Raw genomic sequence first — 14,218 nt, forward strand, 5'->3', positions numbered from 1 at the left:
GGCATTGTGGCACAGTGGGTTAAGCTGCTTCCTGCAATGCTTGTATCCAATGTGAGTACTGGTTCAAGTCCCAACTGCTCTACTACCAATCTAGCTCCCTGATAATACACCTGTGAAAGAAGTGGAAGATGGTCCAAGTGCTTACAGTTCCCGGAGTTCCTTGGAGTTCCTGGCTACTGGCTTCGGCCTGGCCCAGTCCCAGCCATTGTGGCCATTTGGGGAGTGAAGCAGCAAACAGAAGTTCTTTCTCTCTGTGTCTCTCCCTCTCTCGCATTCTAACTCCACCTTTCAAATAAATTAATTAATCTTAAAAAAAAAAAAAAAAAACACATACACACACACTGAGCAGAGCCTGGCCTTCCTTCTTGTGTGGGTACTGGTTTGCAGAAGATACTTCCTTTGCTATACAACTGTCCCTGTATCAGTTAGGGATTGGTTCTAAGATTTCTTTTTTTTTTTTTTTTTTTTTTTTTTTTTTTTTTTTTTGACAGGCAGAGTGGACAATGAGAGAGAGAGAGAGACAGAGAGAGAAAGGTCTTCCCTTGCCGTTGGTTCACCCTCCAATGGCCGCCGCTGCAGCCGGCGCACCGCGCTGATCCGATGGCAGGAGCCAGGAGCCAGGTGCTTTTCCTGGTCTCCCATGGGGTGCAGGGCCCAAGCACCTGGGCCATCCTCCACTGCACTCCCTGGCCATAGCAGAGAGCTGGCCTGGAAGAGGGACAACCGGGACAGAATCCGGCGCCCCGACCGGGACTAGAACCCGGTGTGCCGGCGCCGCAAGGTGGAGGATTAACCTATTGAGCCACGGCGCCGGCCGGTTCTAAGATTTCTTACAGATACCAAAGCCTGAGGATGCTTAAGTCCCTCATATCAACTGAGTTTTATTCGCATACAACTTAACATGGTTCCTCCCCATATACTTTAATTTATCTCTAGATTACTCATAATACCTAATACAATGTAAATGGCAGATAAATATAATTGTTCTACTGTATCATTTAGGGAGTGACATCAAGAAGAAAAAGTTGGGGCCAGTGCCATGGCGCAGTAGGTTTATCCTCCACCTGCAGTGCTGGCATGCCATATGGGCACCGGTTTGAGTCCCAGCTGCTCCTCTTCCAATTCAGCTCTCTGCTATAGCCTGGGAAAGTAGTGGAATATGGTCCAAGCACATGGGCCCCTGCACCCGCGTGGGTAGATGGGGAGGAAGCTCCTGGCTCCTGGCTTTGGATTGGCTCAGCTCCGGCCATTGCAGCCATTTGAAGAGTGAACCAATGGAAGGAAGACCTTTCTCTCTGTCTCTTCCTCTCACTGTCTGTAACTCTACCTCTCAAATAAATATATAAAATCTTAAAAGAAGAAGTCCCATGTTCCACATAGGCACAATTTTCTTTCTGTTGAATATCTGTGATCCATAGTTGGTTGAATTCTTGGAAACAGAACCCGCAGGTAGAGCCAACCATACGTGTATAAATCTCTTCATCTAACCCAGCATGAGAAAGCTTTTTAAAAAAGAAGTGCTTTGATAACCTCAGATAAAAGGGATCTCTGATACTGAGTGGTAGTGCTGCCTTTCAGAAAAGACTCTTATTCCTAAGAGCTCTGTATACACATTCCAAATAATGAAAAGGTCTCCCATGTCTGAAAAGTATCTAACCTTATGCAGCTCAGAAGAATCTTTCTGGAAAGCAATTTGTCAAGCTTTTAATAGGTCCATGCCCTTTGACATTACAATGCCTTGAGAATCCTTCCAAGGAAACAAGCAAACATGAAGATCACACTTCATGCACAGAGATTTTCGTTGTGGAGTTCACATTCTTCAAAAGTAGAAACAGCTTAAGCCTCCCACACATGTGATTCTGGGGTGGACTGTGGGTCCATGGAAACCATCAAAGACTTTATTTTTTCACATAGCTCTAATAATTTCCCTAATAACATAGGGCAATATATACAATATAACATCACAAATTGTAGGAACACAAGCAAGGTACTAATATTTGTAGTTTTCAACATTAAAAAAAAAAAACACAGTTCCTCAGCTCTCACTATTCCATATCCTAATTTCTAAATAGTGGAAATTTTCTCAGGATAAACTGAGAGAACTATGGGTTCTAAGTTTCTTACAAATGTTTTATTGTATGCAATGAATGAATTTACCACTAACTAATTGGAAGAACAACTCTTTCCACATCTCATTATTGTTACTTACATTGTACAAGATTTTCTTTAGAATTCTCTAATTGTAGAGCTTTACAAAGACTCTCAATTCTGAAGTTAAAATGTTTTCAATTATGAGAAAAAGAGAACAAGAGAGGAAATAGTATTCTCTAAATTGAATAGAACGAAAGCCCAATGTCTCATGCCAACACTGCACCACAATGCTTAACCAACCTCTCATGCCAACACTGCACCATAACGCTAACCAACCTCTTGTGCCAACACCACAACATAACTCTAAATTGGACTTTTTGGGGTTAAGTTTTATTTTTGTTTGCATGCTTGCTTTGTAGTAGTTTACTGTTTTCATCCAGTTTCCTTCTGAGTTTTGGGAAGGGTCTCCATCCTGTGCATTTGTGGTATGACACAGAGTTCTTCTCCCACTATAGAGGGAACAGCCCCCCGGCATCCAGGATATCTGGTAATCAGGCTAGCTTTGCCTAAGACTTTTTTTCAAGATTTATTTATATATTTAAAAATCAGAGTGACACAGAGAGAGAGAGAGACAGAGACAGAGACAGAGAGAGAGACAGATCTTCCATCCATCAGTTCACTCCCCAAATGGCCACAACAGATCGGTCTGGGACAGGCAGAAGCCAGGAGACAGAAACTCCATCTTGGTCTCCCATATAGGTAAGATAGCAAAGTAGTAGTAACTCGAACCAGTGCCAGCATCAAAAGTGGTGGATTAACTTGCTACGACACAAGGTCAGCCCCTGCCTAAGACTTTAGATCAGTAGCATGTGGCCCAAGGATGGTTAGGAATAGCAGCCATAATGGCCAGCAGGGCCAGGCACTGGCCTTGGGATCTGAGGCTACTTTCTGACCCCCCAGTAACTCTGACCTGTACGTGTGCATTAGTTAGGATACTTTGAGTTACAGGTAACAGAAAACCCCAAAAAGACCAGCTTATGCAGGGCAGGTGATGGGAAGGAGGTATGCACTGACTTTGGTAAATAGAAGGAGATTTCACATTTCTTTTTAATTTTTTTATTTATTTATTTTCATTTTATTTGAAAAGCAGAGATAAATCCTTCATCTATTAGTTAACTACTCACATGCCCATAACAAAGTCAAAGTCAAGAGCTGGGAACTCAATTCAGGTTACCCACATGGGTAGCAGAGATCCAACTAGTTGGGCCATCACCCACTGCTTTCCAGGGTGCATATTAGCAGGAAGATGGTCAGAAGCAGAGGAGCCAGGATTCGAACCATGTACTCCAACAGGACGTGGGATCCCCAAGCAGTATCCTCACCATTGAGCCAAACATCTGCCCCATTTACTTTTTAATACCTCATGAGTAGCTCCAACCAGAGTTCAAAGGATATGAGCAGCACCCCAGTTATCATTCCCCTTTTCTTTCTCTCCTTCTTTACTGGTAGGTGAGTTGTAGGGAAGAAAGCAACTGGCAGTGTCTTCAGCCAACCTCTTTACAGATTTACCTCCAGTAAGAGAGAGGAAGTCACTGGGGCCGGTGCTGTGGCACAGTAGGTTTATCCTCTGCCTGCAGTGCCAGCATCCCATATGGGCTTGGATTCATGTCCAGCTGCTCCTCTTCCAATCCATCTCTCTGCTATGGCCTGGGAAAGAAGATAGCCCAAGCACTTGGGCCCCTGCACCCACATGGGAGACCCAAAAGAAGCTCCTGGCTTCGGATCAGCTTGGCTCCAGCCATTGTGGCCATTTGGGGAGTGAACCAGCAGATGGAAGACCTTTCTTTCTGTCTCTTCCTCTCACTGTCTATAACTCTACCTCTCAAGTAAATAAATAAAATCTTAAAAGGGGTGGGGGGGTGTCACATCCTTTAAAGTTAAAGCAGAAGCCCAGGAGGTTCTTATTGGCCTACTGCAGATCACATGTCTCTCTATGAATTAATGACAGGGTCCAGGTCCTGGGTTTCTTAGTCTAAACAAGGTGATTCTTCTCCCAAGGACTATGGTTATCAGTATAAGAATGAATAAGTGAATGGATGCTACAGAGTAGAAACAGGTGACTACAAGTCATTGCACAAATTCAATGATTCCAATGTCAATACATTAAAAGGGTAGAGAACATAACATACCAAGTGTTACTCACTAGGCAGAAGAAACCACTACTCCCCCATCACATAGAGCTATGGGAATCAATGAGCACAGCAGTTCAACAACTCAAGTCCCTGGTTTCCTAACAAGCTGACACAATAAATACCAATGATGTGCAGTCTAGCACAGATGTAGACAGATCCCATCCTGTGCAGACAGACCACTAATGTAGCCATGTCATAAAAAAAAAAAAAAAAAAAAAAAAAAAAAAAAACTAGGAGTTTCTTTGTCTGTCATCCTTAATATACACTAATGTCTCATGGCTCCAATGGTGGGCATTGGGGGGCATTTTCCAAAATACATCACTCTAAGTAACCCAGATTTTCTCTATTTTAATTATTATACAGTAACCCCTCCTAAAATGCATGACAATTGCCCCAGCATAATAACCACCTATCAAACACAATTTAACTGACACTGGTCTTCTCTGTGCTACCACAGCAATGCTGTCAACTGCTGTTGAGGTTTTACACCAGAGGCACTGAGCCATCCTGCTTCCTTCATTGGGTGCTGTGAAGCTGTGGATTAATATGATTTAACACAGTCTAGAGTTGCAGAAAAGGTTTCTGGGCCCCAGATCCATGAGTGGAGTGACCGGCTTGAGTAGCTGATGTTAACATATTCATAGATTTCCAAGTGTGAACCTTGTAAATCTCCTAACTTATATGATTCAATTAACAGCCTTTCTAAATAAAAAAGAATTCTTTTTCATCCAAAATGCTCTTGCACATAAATTTTAGGCATAAATTTTTGTACATAAATTTCTTTAGTGAACCAATATAGTAACACAATAGGTCCTAAAAGGTCAAAAAACAAAAACAAAACCTGTGACTCCAAAACCACCCTTAGGTGTGGGTATGTGGCTTACCCACATCCCATATTGAAGTGCCTGGGTCCAAATAGGTTCTATTCTCAATTCCACCTGTGTACTAATAGGCACCCTGAGAGACAGCAGGTGATGGCTCAAGTACGTGAGTCCCTTTCACCCATGTGGGAGACCTGGATTGAATTTCTGACTCCCAGATTCAGCTCCCCAGTCATTGGGGGCATTTTGGAAGTGAACCATTAGATGGGAGTGCTGGCACTTGCTCACTCACTCTTGCTAGCTCTCTCTCCCACCCTGCCCCAATCTCCATCTGTGTGTGTGTGTGTGTGTGTGTGTGTGTCGTTCCCTCTCCACTCTGTCTCTGACTTACTGCTTTTCAAATAAGTATATTAAATTAATGAATAAAAATTTAAAGAAATAAAACCACTCTTACCCTCTGACACTTGTGCTTACAAAAAGCTGATTGCCTAAGCTGGGGGTGGGGCAAAAACATCAGACTCGCAGGCCATATGAGGCCCACAAAATCATATGTTCTGGCCCTGCCAGAAATACAATAAATCTATAGAAACAATAAATCTATAGAAGGCTCATTTTTAAGCTGAGAATTTTGTCTGGCCTGCGAATGTTGTAAATATCCAAGTGGCCCCTGGCACAAAGGTTCCCCACCCCTGGTCTAAGCTATCCATCAGAGAAAGAATCTCAGACAGCATAGCTGGACCTCAGAATATAATAAAGCAAAGAATTCTTCTCCAGTTTTAATGAAGGAAGCTCCCTACAAGGAGGACAGAGGAGCCCCCTCAATGTCTGTCCTTCATTGCTATGGAGAGGTGATTGCTGTGTGCTCCCCATTGTCCTGAATGAGAATTTTTACTCAGTGCTATTTCACTCTGGTATGGAAGGGGAGAAACCCTCACACTCATTTTCAGCAGAGCAAGAAGATAATGTGTAGATTCCAGCCTATGTGTAAGAACTACCAAAAGAAACAGATTAGATGGAAGTCATACAGTAAAAGAGAAAAAGTCATAGAGTAACGAGAAATCTGGAGAATGAGGACTTTAAAGGGATATCCTTGACACACCAAGTGTAAATTATAGAATGAAAAAAGACAGCGGCAGAAGCTACCCTAAACTTGATATGCTTTAGAAAACAGAAGAAGCAGGACCCAGCAGGGAATGACATAACCTCTGTCTCCTTGGCAGCACAAACAAGGAGTCTTGGGATGTGCTAATTGGAAGGTTACACCGCCTCACCTGCTCTCCTCTTTCCACAAACACATTTGTCAGAGAGCTAGCTCAGGAATATCCAGTTTGTCTGTGAGCAAGTATTCTAAAAAGAAGCTGACCATAAGAAAAAATTGTGAAAAGAGTATCTAAGCTTACCAATGGATCAAACATATTCACGAGACAAACGCTGCCCAAAACAGACAAAAAATTGTAACTGACTATGAAATAATCCCCTTTGATGATCTTCACAGAGAAACCACAAAGCAGAAATGCAAGAAATCAGAGAAGAAATAGCAAGATAATGAGTGGAGATGAGACAGGAGCTATAAAATTCAGGAAATAGGAAGAAATCTCTTAATGATCACAAAAGCAAAAATAATATTGGATGGAGCACATGGCAGAGTAAGTATTGCAGAAAGGCACGCACATCCAAAAGAGAAGAGGATAAATTTAACAAAGTGAAAACTCAACCTTGAAAGTTAAAAGAAGTAGAAGGAAAATGACAGACATAATAGGCAAAGAAGTTAGGTTGCCTTGGAAAAAAACAAAATCAAAATCAAAAAGCAGAGGAAAAGTTTAAAGATGATGATTCAGAAAACTTTCCTGGTATAAAAAGATAAGATCTTGTAGTGTAATCAGATGGAAGATAAAGAAACTAAACTCAAAGATCAAATCACTTATAAAAAGGAAAACAAAATTGGTTGGCAAAGAGTTTTCCACAATAGCATAAACACCAGAAGATAGTGGAACAACACCTACAAGACTCATTAAAAAAAAAAAGGAAAGAAAAAGAAAAAAGTGAGTCAGTGAAACAGATTTCATTTCCAGCTGGATTCTGTTTTCCCTTTTATAAGTGACTTGAAGTGTAAGACTACTATTCTGGGGCTGGCGCTGTGGCATAGCGGATAAAGACTACCATCAGGAACTCCAGGAATATTGCTCCCTGGAGCCACTTAACAAGGCAACTACTTGAAGATGACTTTCAGCCAAGCAAGTGATGAGAACTACAGCAAAAGGACTGGAGCTGAACACTGATCAAATTTAATGTTAGGGCTACAACTGAAGCAAATGCAAGTATCGGTGACAAACTTTTGTGTTATATTTAGAGGGCTACAAAGAATAACAATTGGTAGGGGAAAAGGGAAAGGAAGTTGAGATGCAGCTTCTTTATTGACTGAATTTTATGGAATAGCTGAGAGCCAACAGTCATCAGTTAAAGCAGGCAAATCATTTAAACCAAGTATAAGCATATTTAATCAATTAAAAGTAAATATTAAAAAAGATGACACTGACCAAAATTGTGTGGTGAGGAAAGAGGGAAATGTCATCAGTCATCATGGAGATCTAACAGAGAACACTATGATTGTCATGAACAATGATAACTATAAAGTTACCCCAAGACAAAAATACAAAACCTAAGTAGCAGAGAAAAGGCACATACACACAGGACAAAAGTCATCATAATTCGACAATCAGTTGTAAAGAGCATGTACTTAATCAAAATAAGGCAACCATTCAACTTTTGTCTAATTAAACTAGACTGGGAAGACAGGAAGAGAGGGTCTCTGCAGAGGGAGAGCAGGAAGAAAAGAAACTAACTTCTCATCTTCCACAAAGAAAGAATCTCTAAAACTGGAAAATCCCAGAAGCAGCAGTAACAAGCATGCTATATAAAAGCATGGGAAAGAATATTAAAATCATAGTTCAAGAGACGAAAGAGATTAAGTCTGGGAAGTGAATAAAGGGGAGAAGGGCAAAGTGCTGTTTTTCATAACAAACTCCAAAACATTTGATTCCTTCACACCTAACTAATACAAAGCACAACCTTTCAACAGGAATTTGGGCTCAACAGAGACCCGTATTTTCTACTCTGGACTTTTCAGAGATTCTTCATCCTGCTTTGGCTTTTACTGAAAGCCATCCCAACTGCATTCACCAGACAACACTTCAAGAGCCTCCAGAATTCTGTGAGGACAAAACTCCAGTGCCAGCACTCTGGAAAAAAAGGATATTAGCAAGTGAATGGATACCTATCGTGGTGATCACGGTTCCAGCAAAGAAGAAGGCACTTCCAAGGTCCCAGTGACTGCTGTTGTTGGAAGAATTTCCTATTGGACTGACTCCTGCATTGTCAGCATCAAGAGCATGCTGCAAAGAAAGAGAAAACAAGACTCAGTTTAAAAGTTTGTTTTAAAAAAAAAAAAGCTGCCCGTCAATTATTCCCCTGCTGTAGAACCGGCAGTGACCTAGAAAGAACTGGTTAAGTGGAAGAGAAATACCATGCACCTATTACAAAAATTAGAAAATTAGTTTTACATGGAGGAAAACACTAGGATATAGAGTATATGGTTGTTTATCTAAAATTGCAGGCACAGGATGACCTAGATTATGCCAAATGCACACACTTTGCTGGACTTGCACACAGAAAGGTGTCTAGCACTATGTTCACCCAAAGTGATCATTTCTAGAAGGCAGGATTTTGATTGCTTTTTCACTCTTCTCTTTTCCACATTGTTAGAATGTTTTACACCAAGCTTGTTTGGGCTCTCAGGTCAGGTTGTTAGGTAGGAAGTTAGAAATTAGCCTACGTGTATGAGGGGCCTGAAGAAACCAGCACCTGCAGAAGCCCACTTTGGAAGCAGCCCAGTATCTACACTTCAAAATCCTGCCCAGACCCTGATGACATCCCAGGTGGTCCCGACCCTTCCCCCAGGGGAAAACTCTCTACTCAGCACCAAGTGGGTTACCTGACCTGATAACACAGAGCAATAAAAACATTACATTCCTACCTCCAAGGCAGGCACCGTTGGCCAGAGCCAGGATGCCCCCTCCACCCAGTCTGAGAATACGGAGTAGCAAACCTGGGAGGAATGTCCCAATTTACACTCAGCAAACCCTTGGAGGAAAAGGGTAAGGGGGTAAAGAGAGATGGCAGGAAGACTCCTTTAAAAACTGGGAGTCTAAACAAAAGATCAGGGCACTCAGCTCTCCGCTGAGGCAACGGGCTGCCTAGCCCACAGGTGTATGCTCTCCATTTAACCATGTAACCTCACTTTCCCCAGTCTGAGTGACTGGGCACTCTCTCTCTGTCCCTTTGTCCTGATGGATGCCCTGTCCCCAATAAAACCTTGCTACTCTGCTCTCACACGTGAATTCTTGCAACAAAGACAAGAATCCCACGACTTCTCTCCAGTGACAAAGTCATCCAGGCTCTGCCTGTTATTAATTTCCGAACCTTGGGTGAGTTATTTTAACCTCCCTAAGGCTCATTAGCTTATTAGTAAACTGGGAATAACTCTTTCCTCCCCACACAAAGTTGTTGTAAGGATTAAATTGGATGGCCCAAGATCCCTTAGCCCAATGTCCAGCACCCAATTAGGGATCATATGCTGCTTGATGAAGGGGATACGTTCTGAAAAACACATCATTGGTGATTTTGTCATCATACAAACATCATAACATACACTTATACAAACTAAAAGGCTATAATATCACTAGAGTATGACATAATTTTTTTTTTAATTTTCATTATGAAGTAGGCAGGCATACAGGTTAAACTCGATTAGGTTTGTGAACTGCAAGACCACGCCTTCACCACGCCCCTATGTGACCTCATGCCACACCTGGGTGTCCACAAGCCAATCAGGTTAACTAACCACTCCCCGTTGGAAGTGGGTTAAAAGCCTGGGACGCGGTGTGTTCGCCTCTCTTCTTCCCTGGCTTCTTGCCAGGAGGGGGCTGGTTCTAGCCCTGCACCTCCAGGGCATGTGGCCTTTGGGCCACCCGCCCTAGGCTTCCTGGCCTAGATGCTCCTCCACGTGGCTGGTTCCTGGTGCTCGGTATGAACCCCTATTTACCTCTCTCTCTCTTAGATAAAGGTCTCACTCTCCTATGATTTCTCTCACTGAATAAAAGCTTAAAATGTACCATGCTGCCTCGTTTATTCCGGTATTTAGAATCCTTCTCTAAATATTAGGCAAGAACCCTCTTGGGCTTATTAATATTGGGGATTTATTGATAAGCATATGGTGATATCATATGGCACCCAAATTCTGGTAACATACGTGGCATCCCAGATGATGCTTCTGGGGAACTTTAAGGGGACACATTTTGATATAGATTTTAGGGGGGTCATTTCCGATATCAATTTACTTTGAAAGGCAGAAAGACACTCAGATCTTCCATCCACTGATGACCCAAATGCCTGCAACAGCCAGGGCTTGGCCAGGCCAAACTCAGGAGCCCTGAACTAAATCTGGGTCTCCCACAAGGGTGGCAGGGACCCAAGTACTCAGGCCATCACCTGCTGCCTCCCATAGTGCACATCAACAGGAAGCCGGAATCAGAAGTAGAATAGCCGGGACTCTAACCGGGACTCTGATATGGCATGCAGGCAGCCCAAGTGGTGACTTAACCACTGTGCCCACCCTGGGTGATATAATCTTAGAGGACCACATCATGCATGCATTCTGTCATCATTCTCTGGCACCTGACTACAGTAGCTAACTTCATGACTGTCATTTCACTCACCCTTGCACACCCAGACACACTGGTCTTTTTTAAAATAAACTACAAGGACTTCTTACTGACAACTGGATTCAGAAATCTGTATACCTTAAAATTCACAATAACCTCGACACAGTGACGACCCAGTCTCCTCTCATATCTCCAGTCAGGATCCTCCATGCCTCCTTGTCTTTGCCCATGACCTCCTGCAAACTACGCCCATCCCTCCCAGTCTAATTCAAGCCCCATTTCTTCTTCTTCTTTTTTAAATATTTATTTATTTTATCTGAAAAGCAGAGAGGGGGAGAGAGAGAGAGAGATCTTCCATCTGCTGTTTCACTCTCCAAGTGGCCACAACGGCTGGAACTGAGCTAATCCGAAGCCAGGAGCCACGAGCTTCTTCTGGATCTCTCACATGGGTGCCATCTTCACTGCTCTCCCAGATACATTAGCAGGAAGCTGGATGGGATGTGGAGCAGCCAGGACTTGGATTGGTGTCCATATGGGATGCCTGCACTGCAGGCGGTCTTTACCTGCTGTGCCATAGCACCAGCCCTCAACCCCCATTTCTTTTTTTTTTTTTTTTTTAATTTTTTGACAGGCAGAGTGGACAGTGAGAGAGAGAGAGAGACAGAGAGAAAGGTCTTCCTTTGCCATTGGTTCACCCTCCAATGGCTGCCACGGCCGGCGCGCTGCGGCTGGCACATTGTGCTGATCCGAAGGCAGGAGCCAGGTGCTTTTCCTGGTCTCCCATGCGGGTGCAGGGCCCAATGACTTGGGCCATCCTCCACTGCCTTCCCGGGCCACAGCAGAGAGCTGACCTGGAAGACAGGCAACCGGGACAGAATCCGGTGCCCCAACCAGGACTAGAACCCAGTGTGCCAGCGCCACAGGCAGAGGATTAGCCTAGTGAGCCGCGGCGCCGGCCCCCATTTCTTCTAAAAGCCTCAGTCTATGCACTGCATCCTCAAAATTGCCCCTTCCCTGGGCTCATCCTTCTGCATCAAGGACACAGACTGCTAAAAGTCTTCCCTAGCTTTCTCATGAGCAGAATGAGGTACAAAACTCCTCAGCACTCCTGAGTTGGCCCTTGCTATCCTCTTTCAGGCTAGGGCAGAAGGTAGAAGTGCTGTCAGAGCAGCTCAGGTACACGCTGCTCACACAGGTGAGCTGTGGCGAGAAGGTGACAGGTGGAGGATTCAGAGAGGAGGTGATGGATATGGGAGCCGACTCTAGAGCAACAAATAGGGACTCCGTTCCCTGGACAGAGTTGGACTAATACTATGTAGAGAGAGCAAGACACAAATAAATATTGAAGTGTGGTTCTACTTATCCTAAATAAGGTCCATCAAACTTTGTTAACACAGCGTTTAGTGGTTATCACAAAGATTAGAATTGGAAAGTGAATCACTGATATATTTTACCTTCATTATTCTCAGATATTTCCAACACTCTATACCAGAGATCAGCAACCTTTTCCATAAACAGCCAGTTAGTAACTATTTAAGGCTCAGTGAGATACATATAGTCCCTGTTGCATATTTTTCTTTTCTTTTTTAAGCAGCCATTTAAATATGCAAAAGTCATTCTTCACTCAGAGAATGTACTAAAACAAGCTGCAGGCTAGATTTGGCAGACCTATAGACAGTTGACCAGATGACTGGGGGGGAAAAAATCTCTTTTGCTAAAGTCCTTAGTCCATTTTTTTTCTTGCCTCTAAGAACATGAAATACTATACAAGATTGTAGCCAGCCAATGTTCCCAACATAAACCCTGGCACACCCAAATTTAAAGTCTGATAGCATGGGATGTGTACAGACTATCTCTGCCAATGGACTGAGCTGGCCTAATTAACAGTGAGCACTTACTCATCCAAGGCTACGTTCTACTCTGCTTTACAAGGTAGGCAGATGGTGAGTCCCTTCCTCTGATAAAATACGCATTTACACCGTGTCATGCGCCATCAGACCAAACCACAAAGCCTGAACCTGTGTTTATATCTTCATTATCTATACAACTGTGATGGGCCTTCTTGCAAATAATACCTCAGGGACAGCTCCAGCTTAGGTTGCCTACAATCACATCATTAATATCTGACATTTACAACTTCCATGAAGCTGCAAAGAGAATTTAAGTTCCGTCAAGCCTCACCGTGCTGAGAATTGCACATAAACACTATAAACAAACCCAGTGCAGCCCACAAAATTAGATTTGCAAAAAAGACAACTAAGCATGATTACTTGTTTTATCCAAAATAATTCCTTTTGAAGTTTCACTTTCCTTGAATCATGCGACATATAAATATTTGATGTTTACATATATAGCCTTTAAGGAAAGTGTTTATCAATTGAAAGGAAAAGGAAAATGACACTTGGTAAGTTACCTGCATTTAGCCAGGTTCAAGTATTATTCTGTTTTATCCTTCCCACAACTTATATGTTACTCCACTCTATCCTTTTCACAACTTACAAAAGAAAATATTACCCTCACTTTAGAGCTGAGGAAACAGGTTCAGGAAAGTTAAGTAACTTGTCCTAGGTCACAGTGCTAGGAACTGGAGAAGCCAAGATCCAAACCCTGTGTGGCCCAAAACAGATGGTTTTCCCCTTTCCACTACACATGGTACCCAAAACACATTCCACCTCCCCTACTCTAATCCTCCCTCAAGACACAACTAAGGGAGGAAGATAGCCATCATCCAAGAATTTCAGCAGAAGGGATCTTAACATGGTACTGCTTTTTTTAAAAATGATTTTATGTATGTATGTTATGTATTTATTTGAAAGGCAGAGTGATGAGAGAGAGGGAGGGGTGAGGAAGAGAGGGAGGGAGGGGGAGAGGGAGAGAGAAAATTTTCTATCCACTGGTTCATTCTCCAAATGGCCAGGCTGGTTCATTCCCCTCCTGGCCAGGCTGAAGCCAGGAGCCAGGAACTCCATGCCTGGTCTCCCACATGGGTGGCAGGGGCCCAAGAACTTGAGCCATCTTCCATAGCCTTCCCATATGTATCAGCAGGAAGCTGGATCAGAAGCAGAGCAGCTGGGTCTCTGACCGGCACTGCATTGGATATGGGATGCCAGTATCACTAGCAGTAATTTAATCTACTGGACAACAAAGCCAGCCCTGGTATCCTTTCTAATTAATGTACTTTCTTGAACTTGCAACGGAAACTTCAAATTCCATCTGGCTGTTGATGGTGCATTAAAAATAAAATTAGATGCTTAATTGCTCTGCATTAAAAATAAAATTAAAAAACAAATACATCAGGGCCGGTGCCCTGGTGTAATAGACTAAGCCTCCACCTGCGGTGCCAGCATCCCATTTGGGTACCAGTTTGTGTCTCAACTGCTCCTCTTCCAATCCA

At 43.1% G+C, this 14,218-nt stretch overlaps 1 protein-coding gene across 5 annotated transcripts in view; it reads right to left on the minus strand.

Annotated features, from left to right (window-relative positions):
- KCNK10 (potassium two pore domain channel subfamily K member 10) overlaps positions 1-14,218 on the minus strand; it is a 145,328-nt gene that overhangs the window by 48,860 nt on the left and 82,250 nt on the right. For all 5 annotated transcript variants that reach the window (XM_089322029.1, XM_051825941.3, XM_089322027.1 and 2 more), the window contains one exon: positions 8,379-8,496. In XM_089322029.1, the coding sequence (XP_089178155.1) occupies positions 8,379-8,496 (118 nt within the window). The remainder of the gene's footprint in view (positions 1-8,378; positions 8,497-14,218) is intronic.

The sequence above is a fragment of the Oryctolagus cuniculus genome, chromosome 20 (assembly GCF_051225735.1).
Source record: "Oryctolagus cuniculus isolate XC-2025 breed Fujian yellow rabbit chromosome 20, ASM5122573v1, whole genome shotgun sequence".
NCBI lineage: Eukaryota > Metazoa > Chordata > Mammalia > Lagomorpha > Leporidae > Oryctolagus > Oryctolagus cuniculus.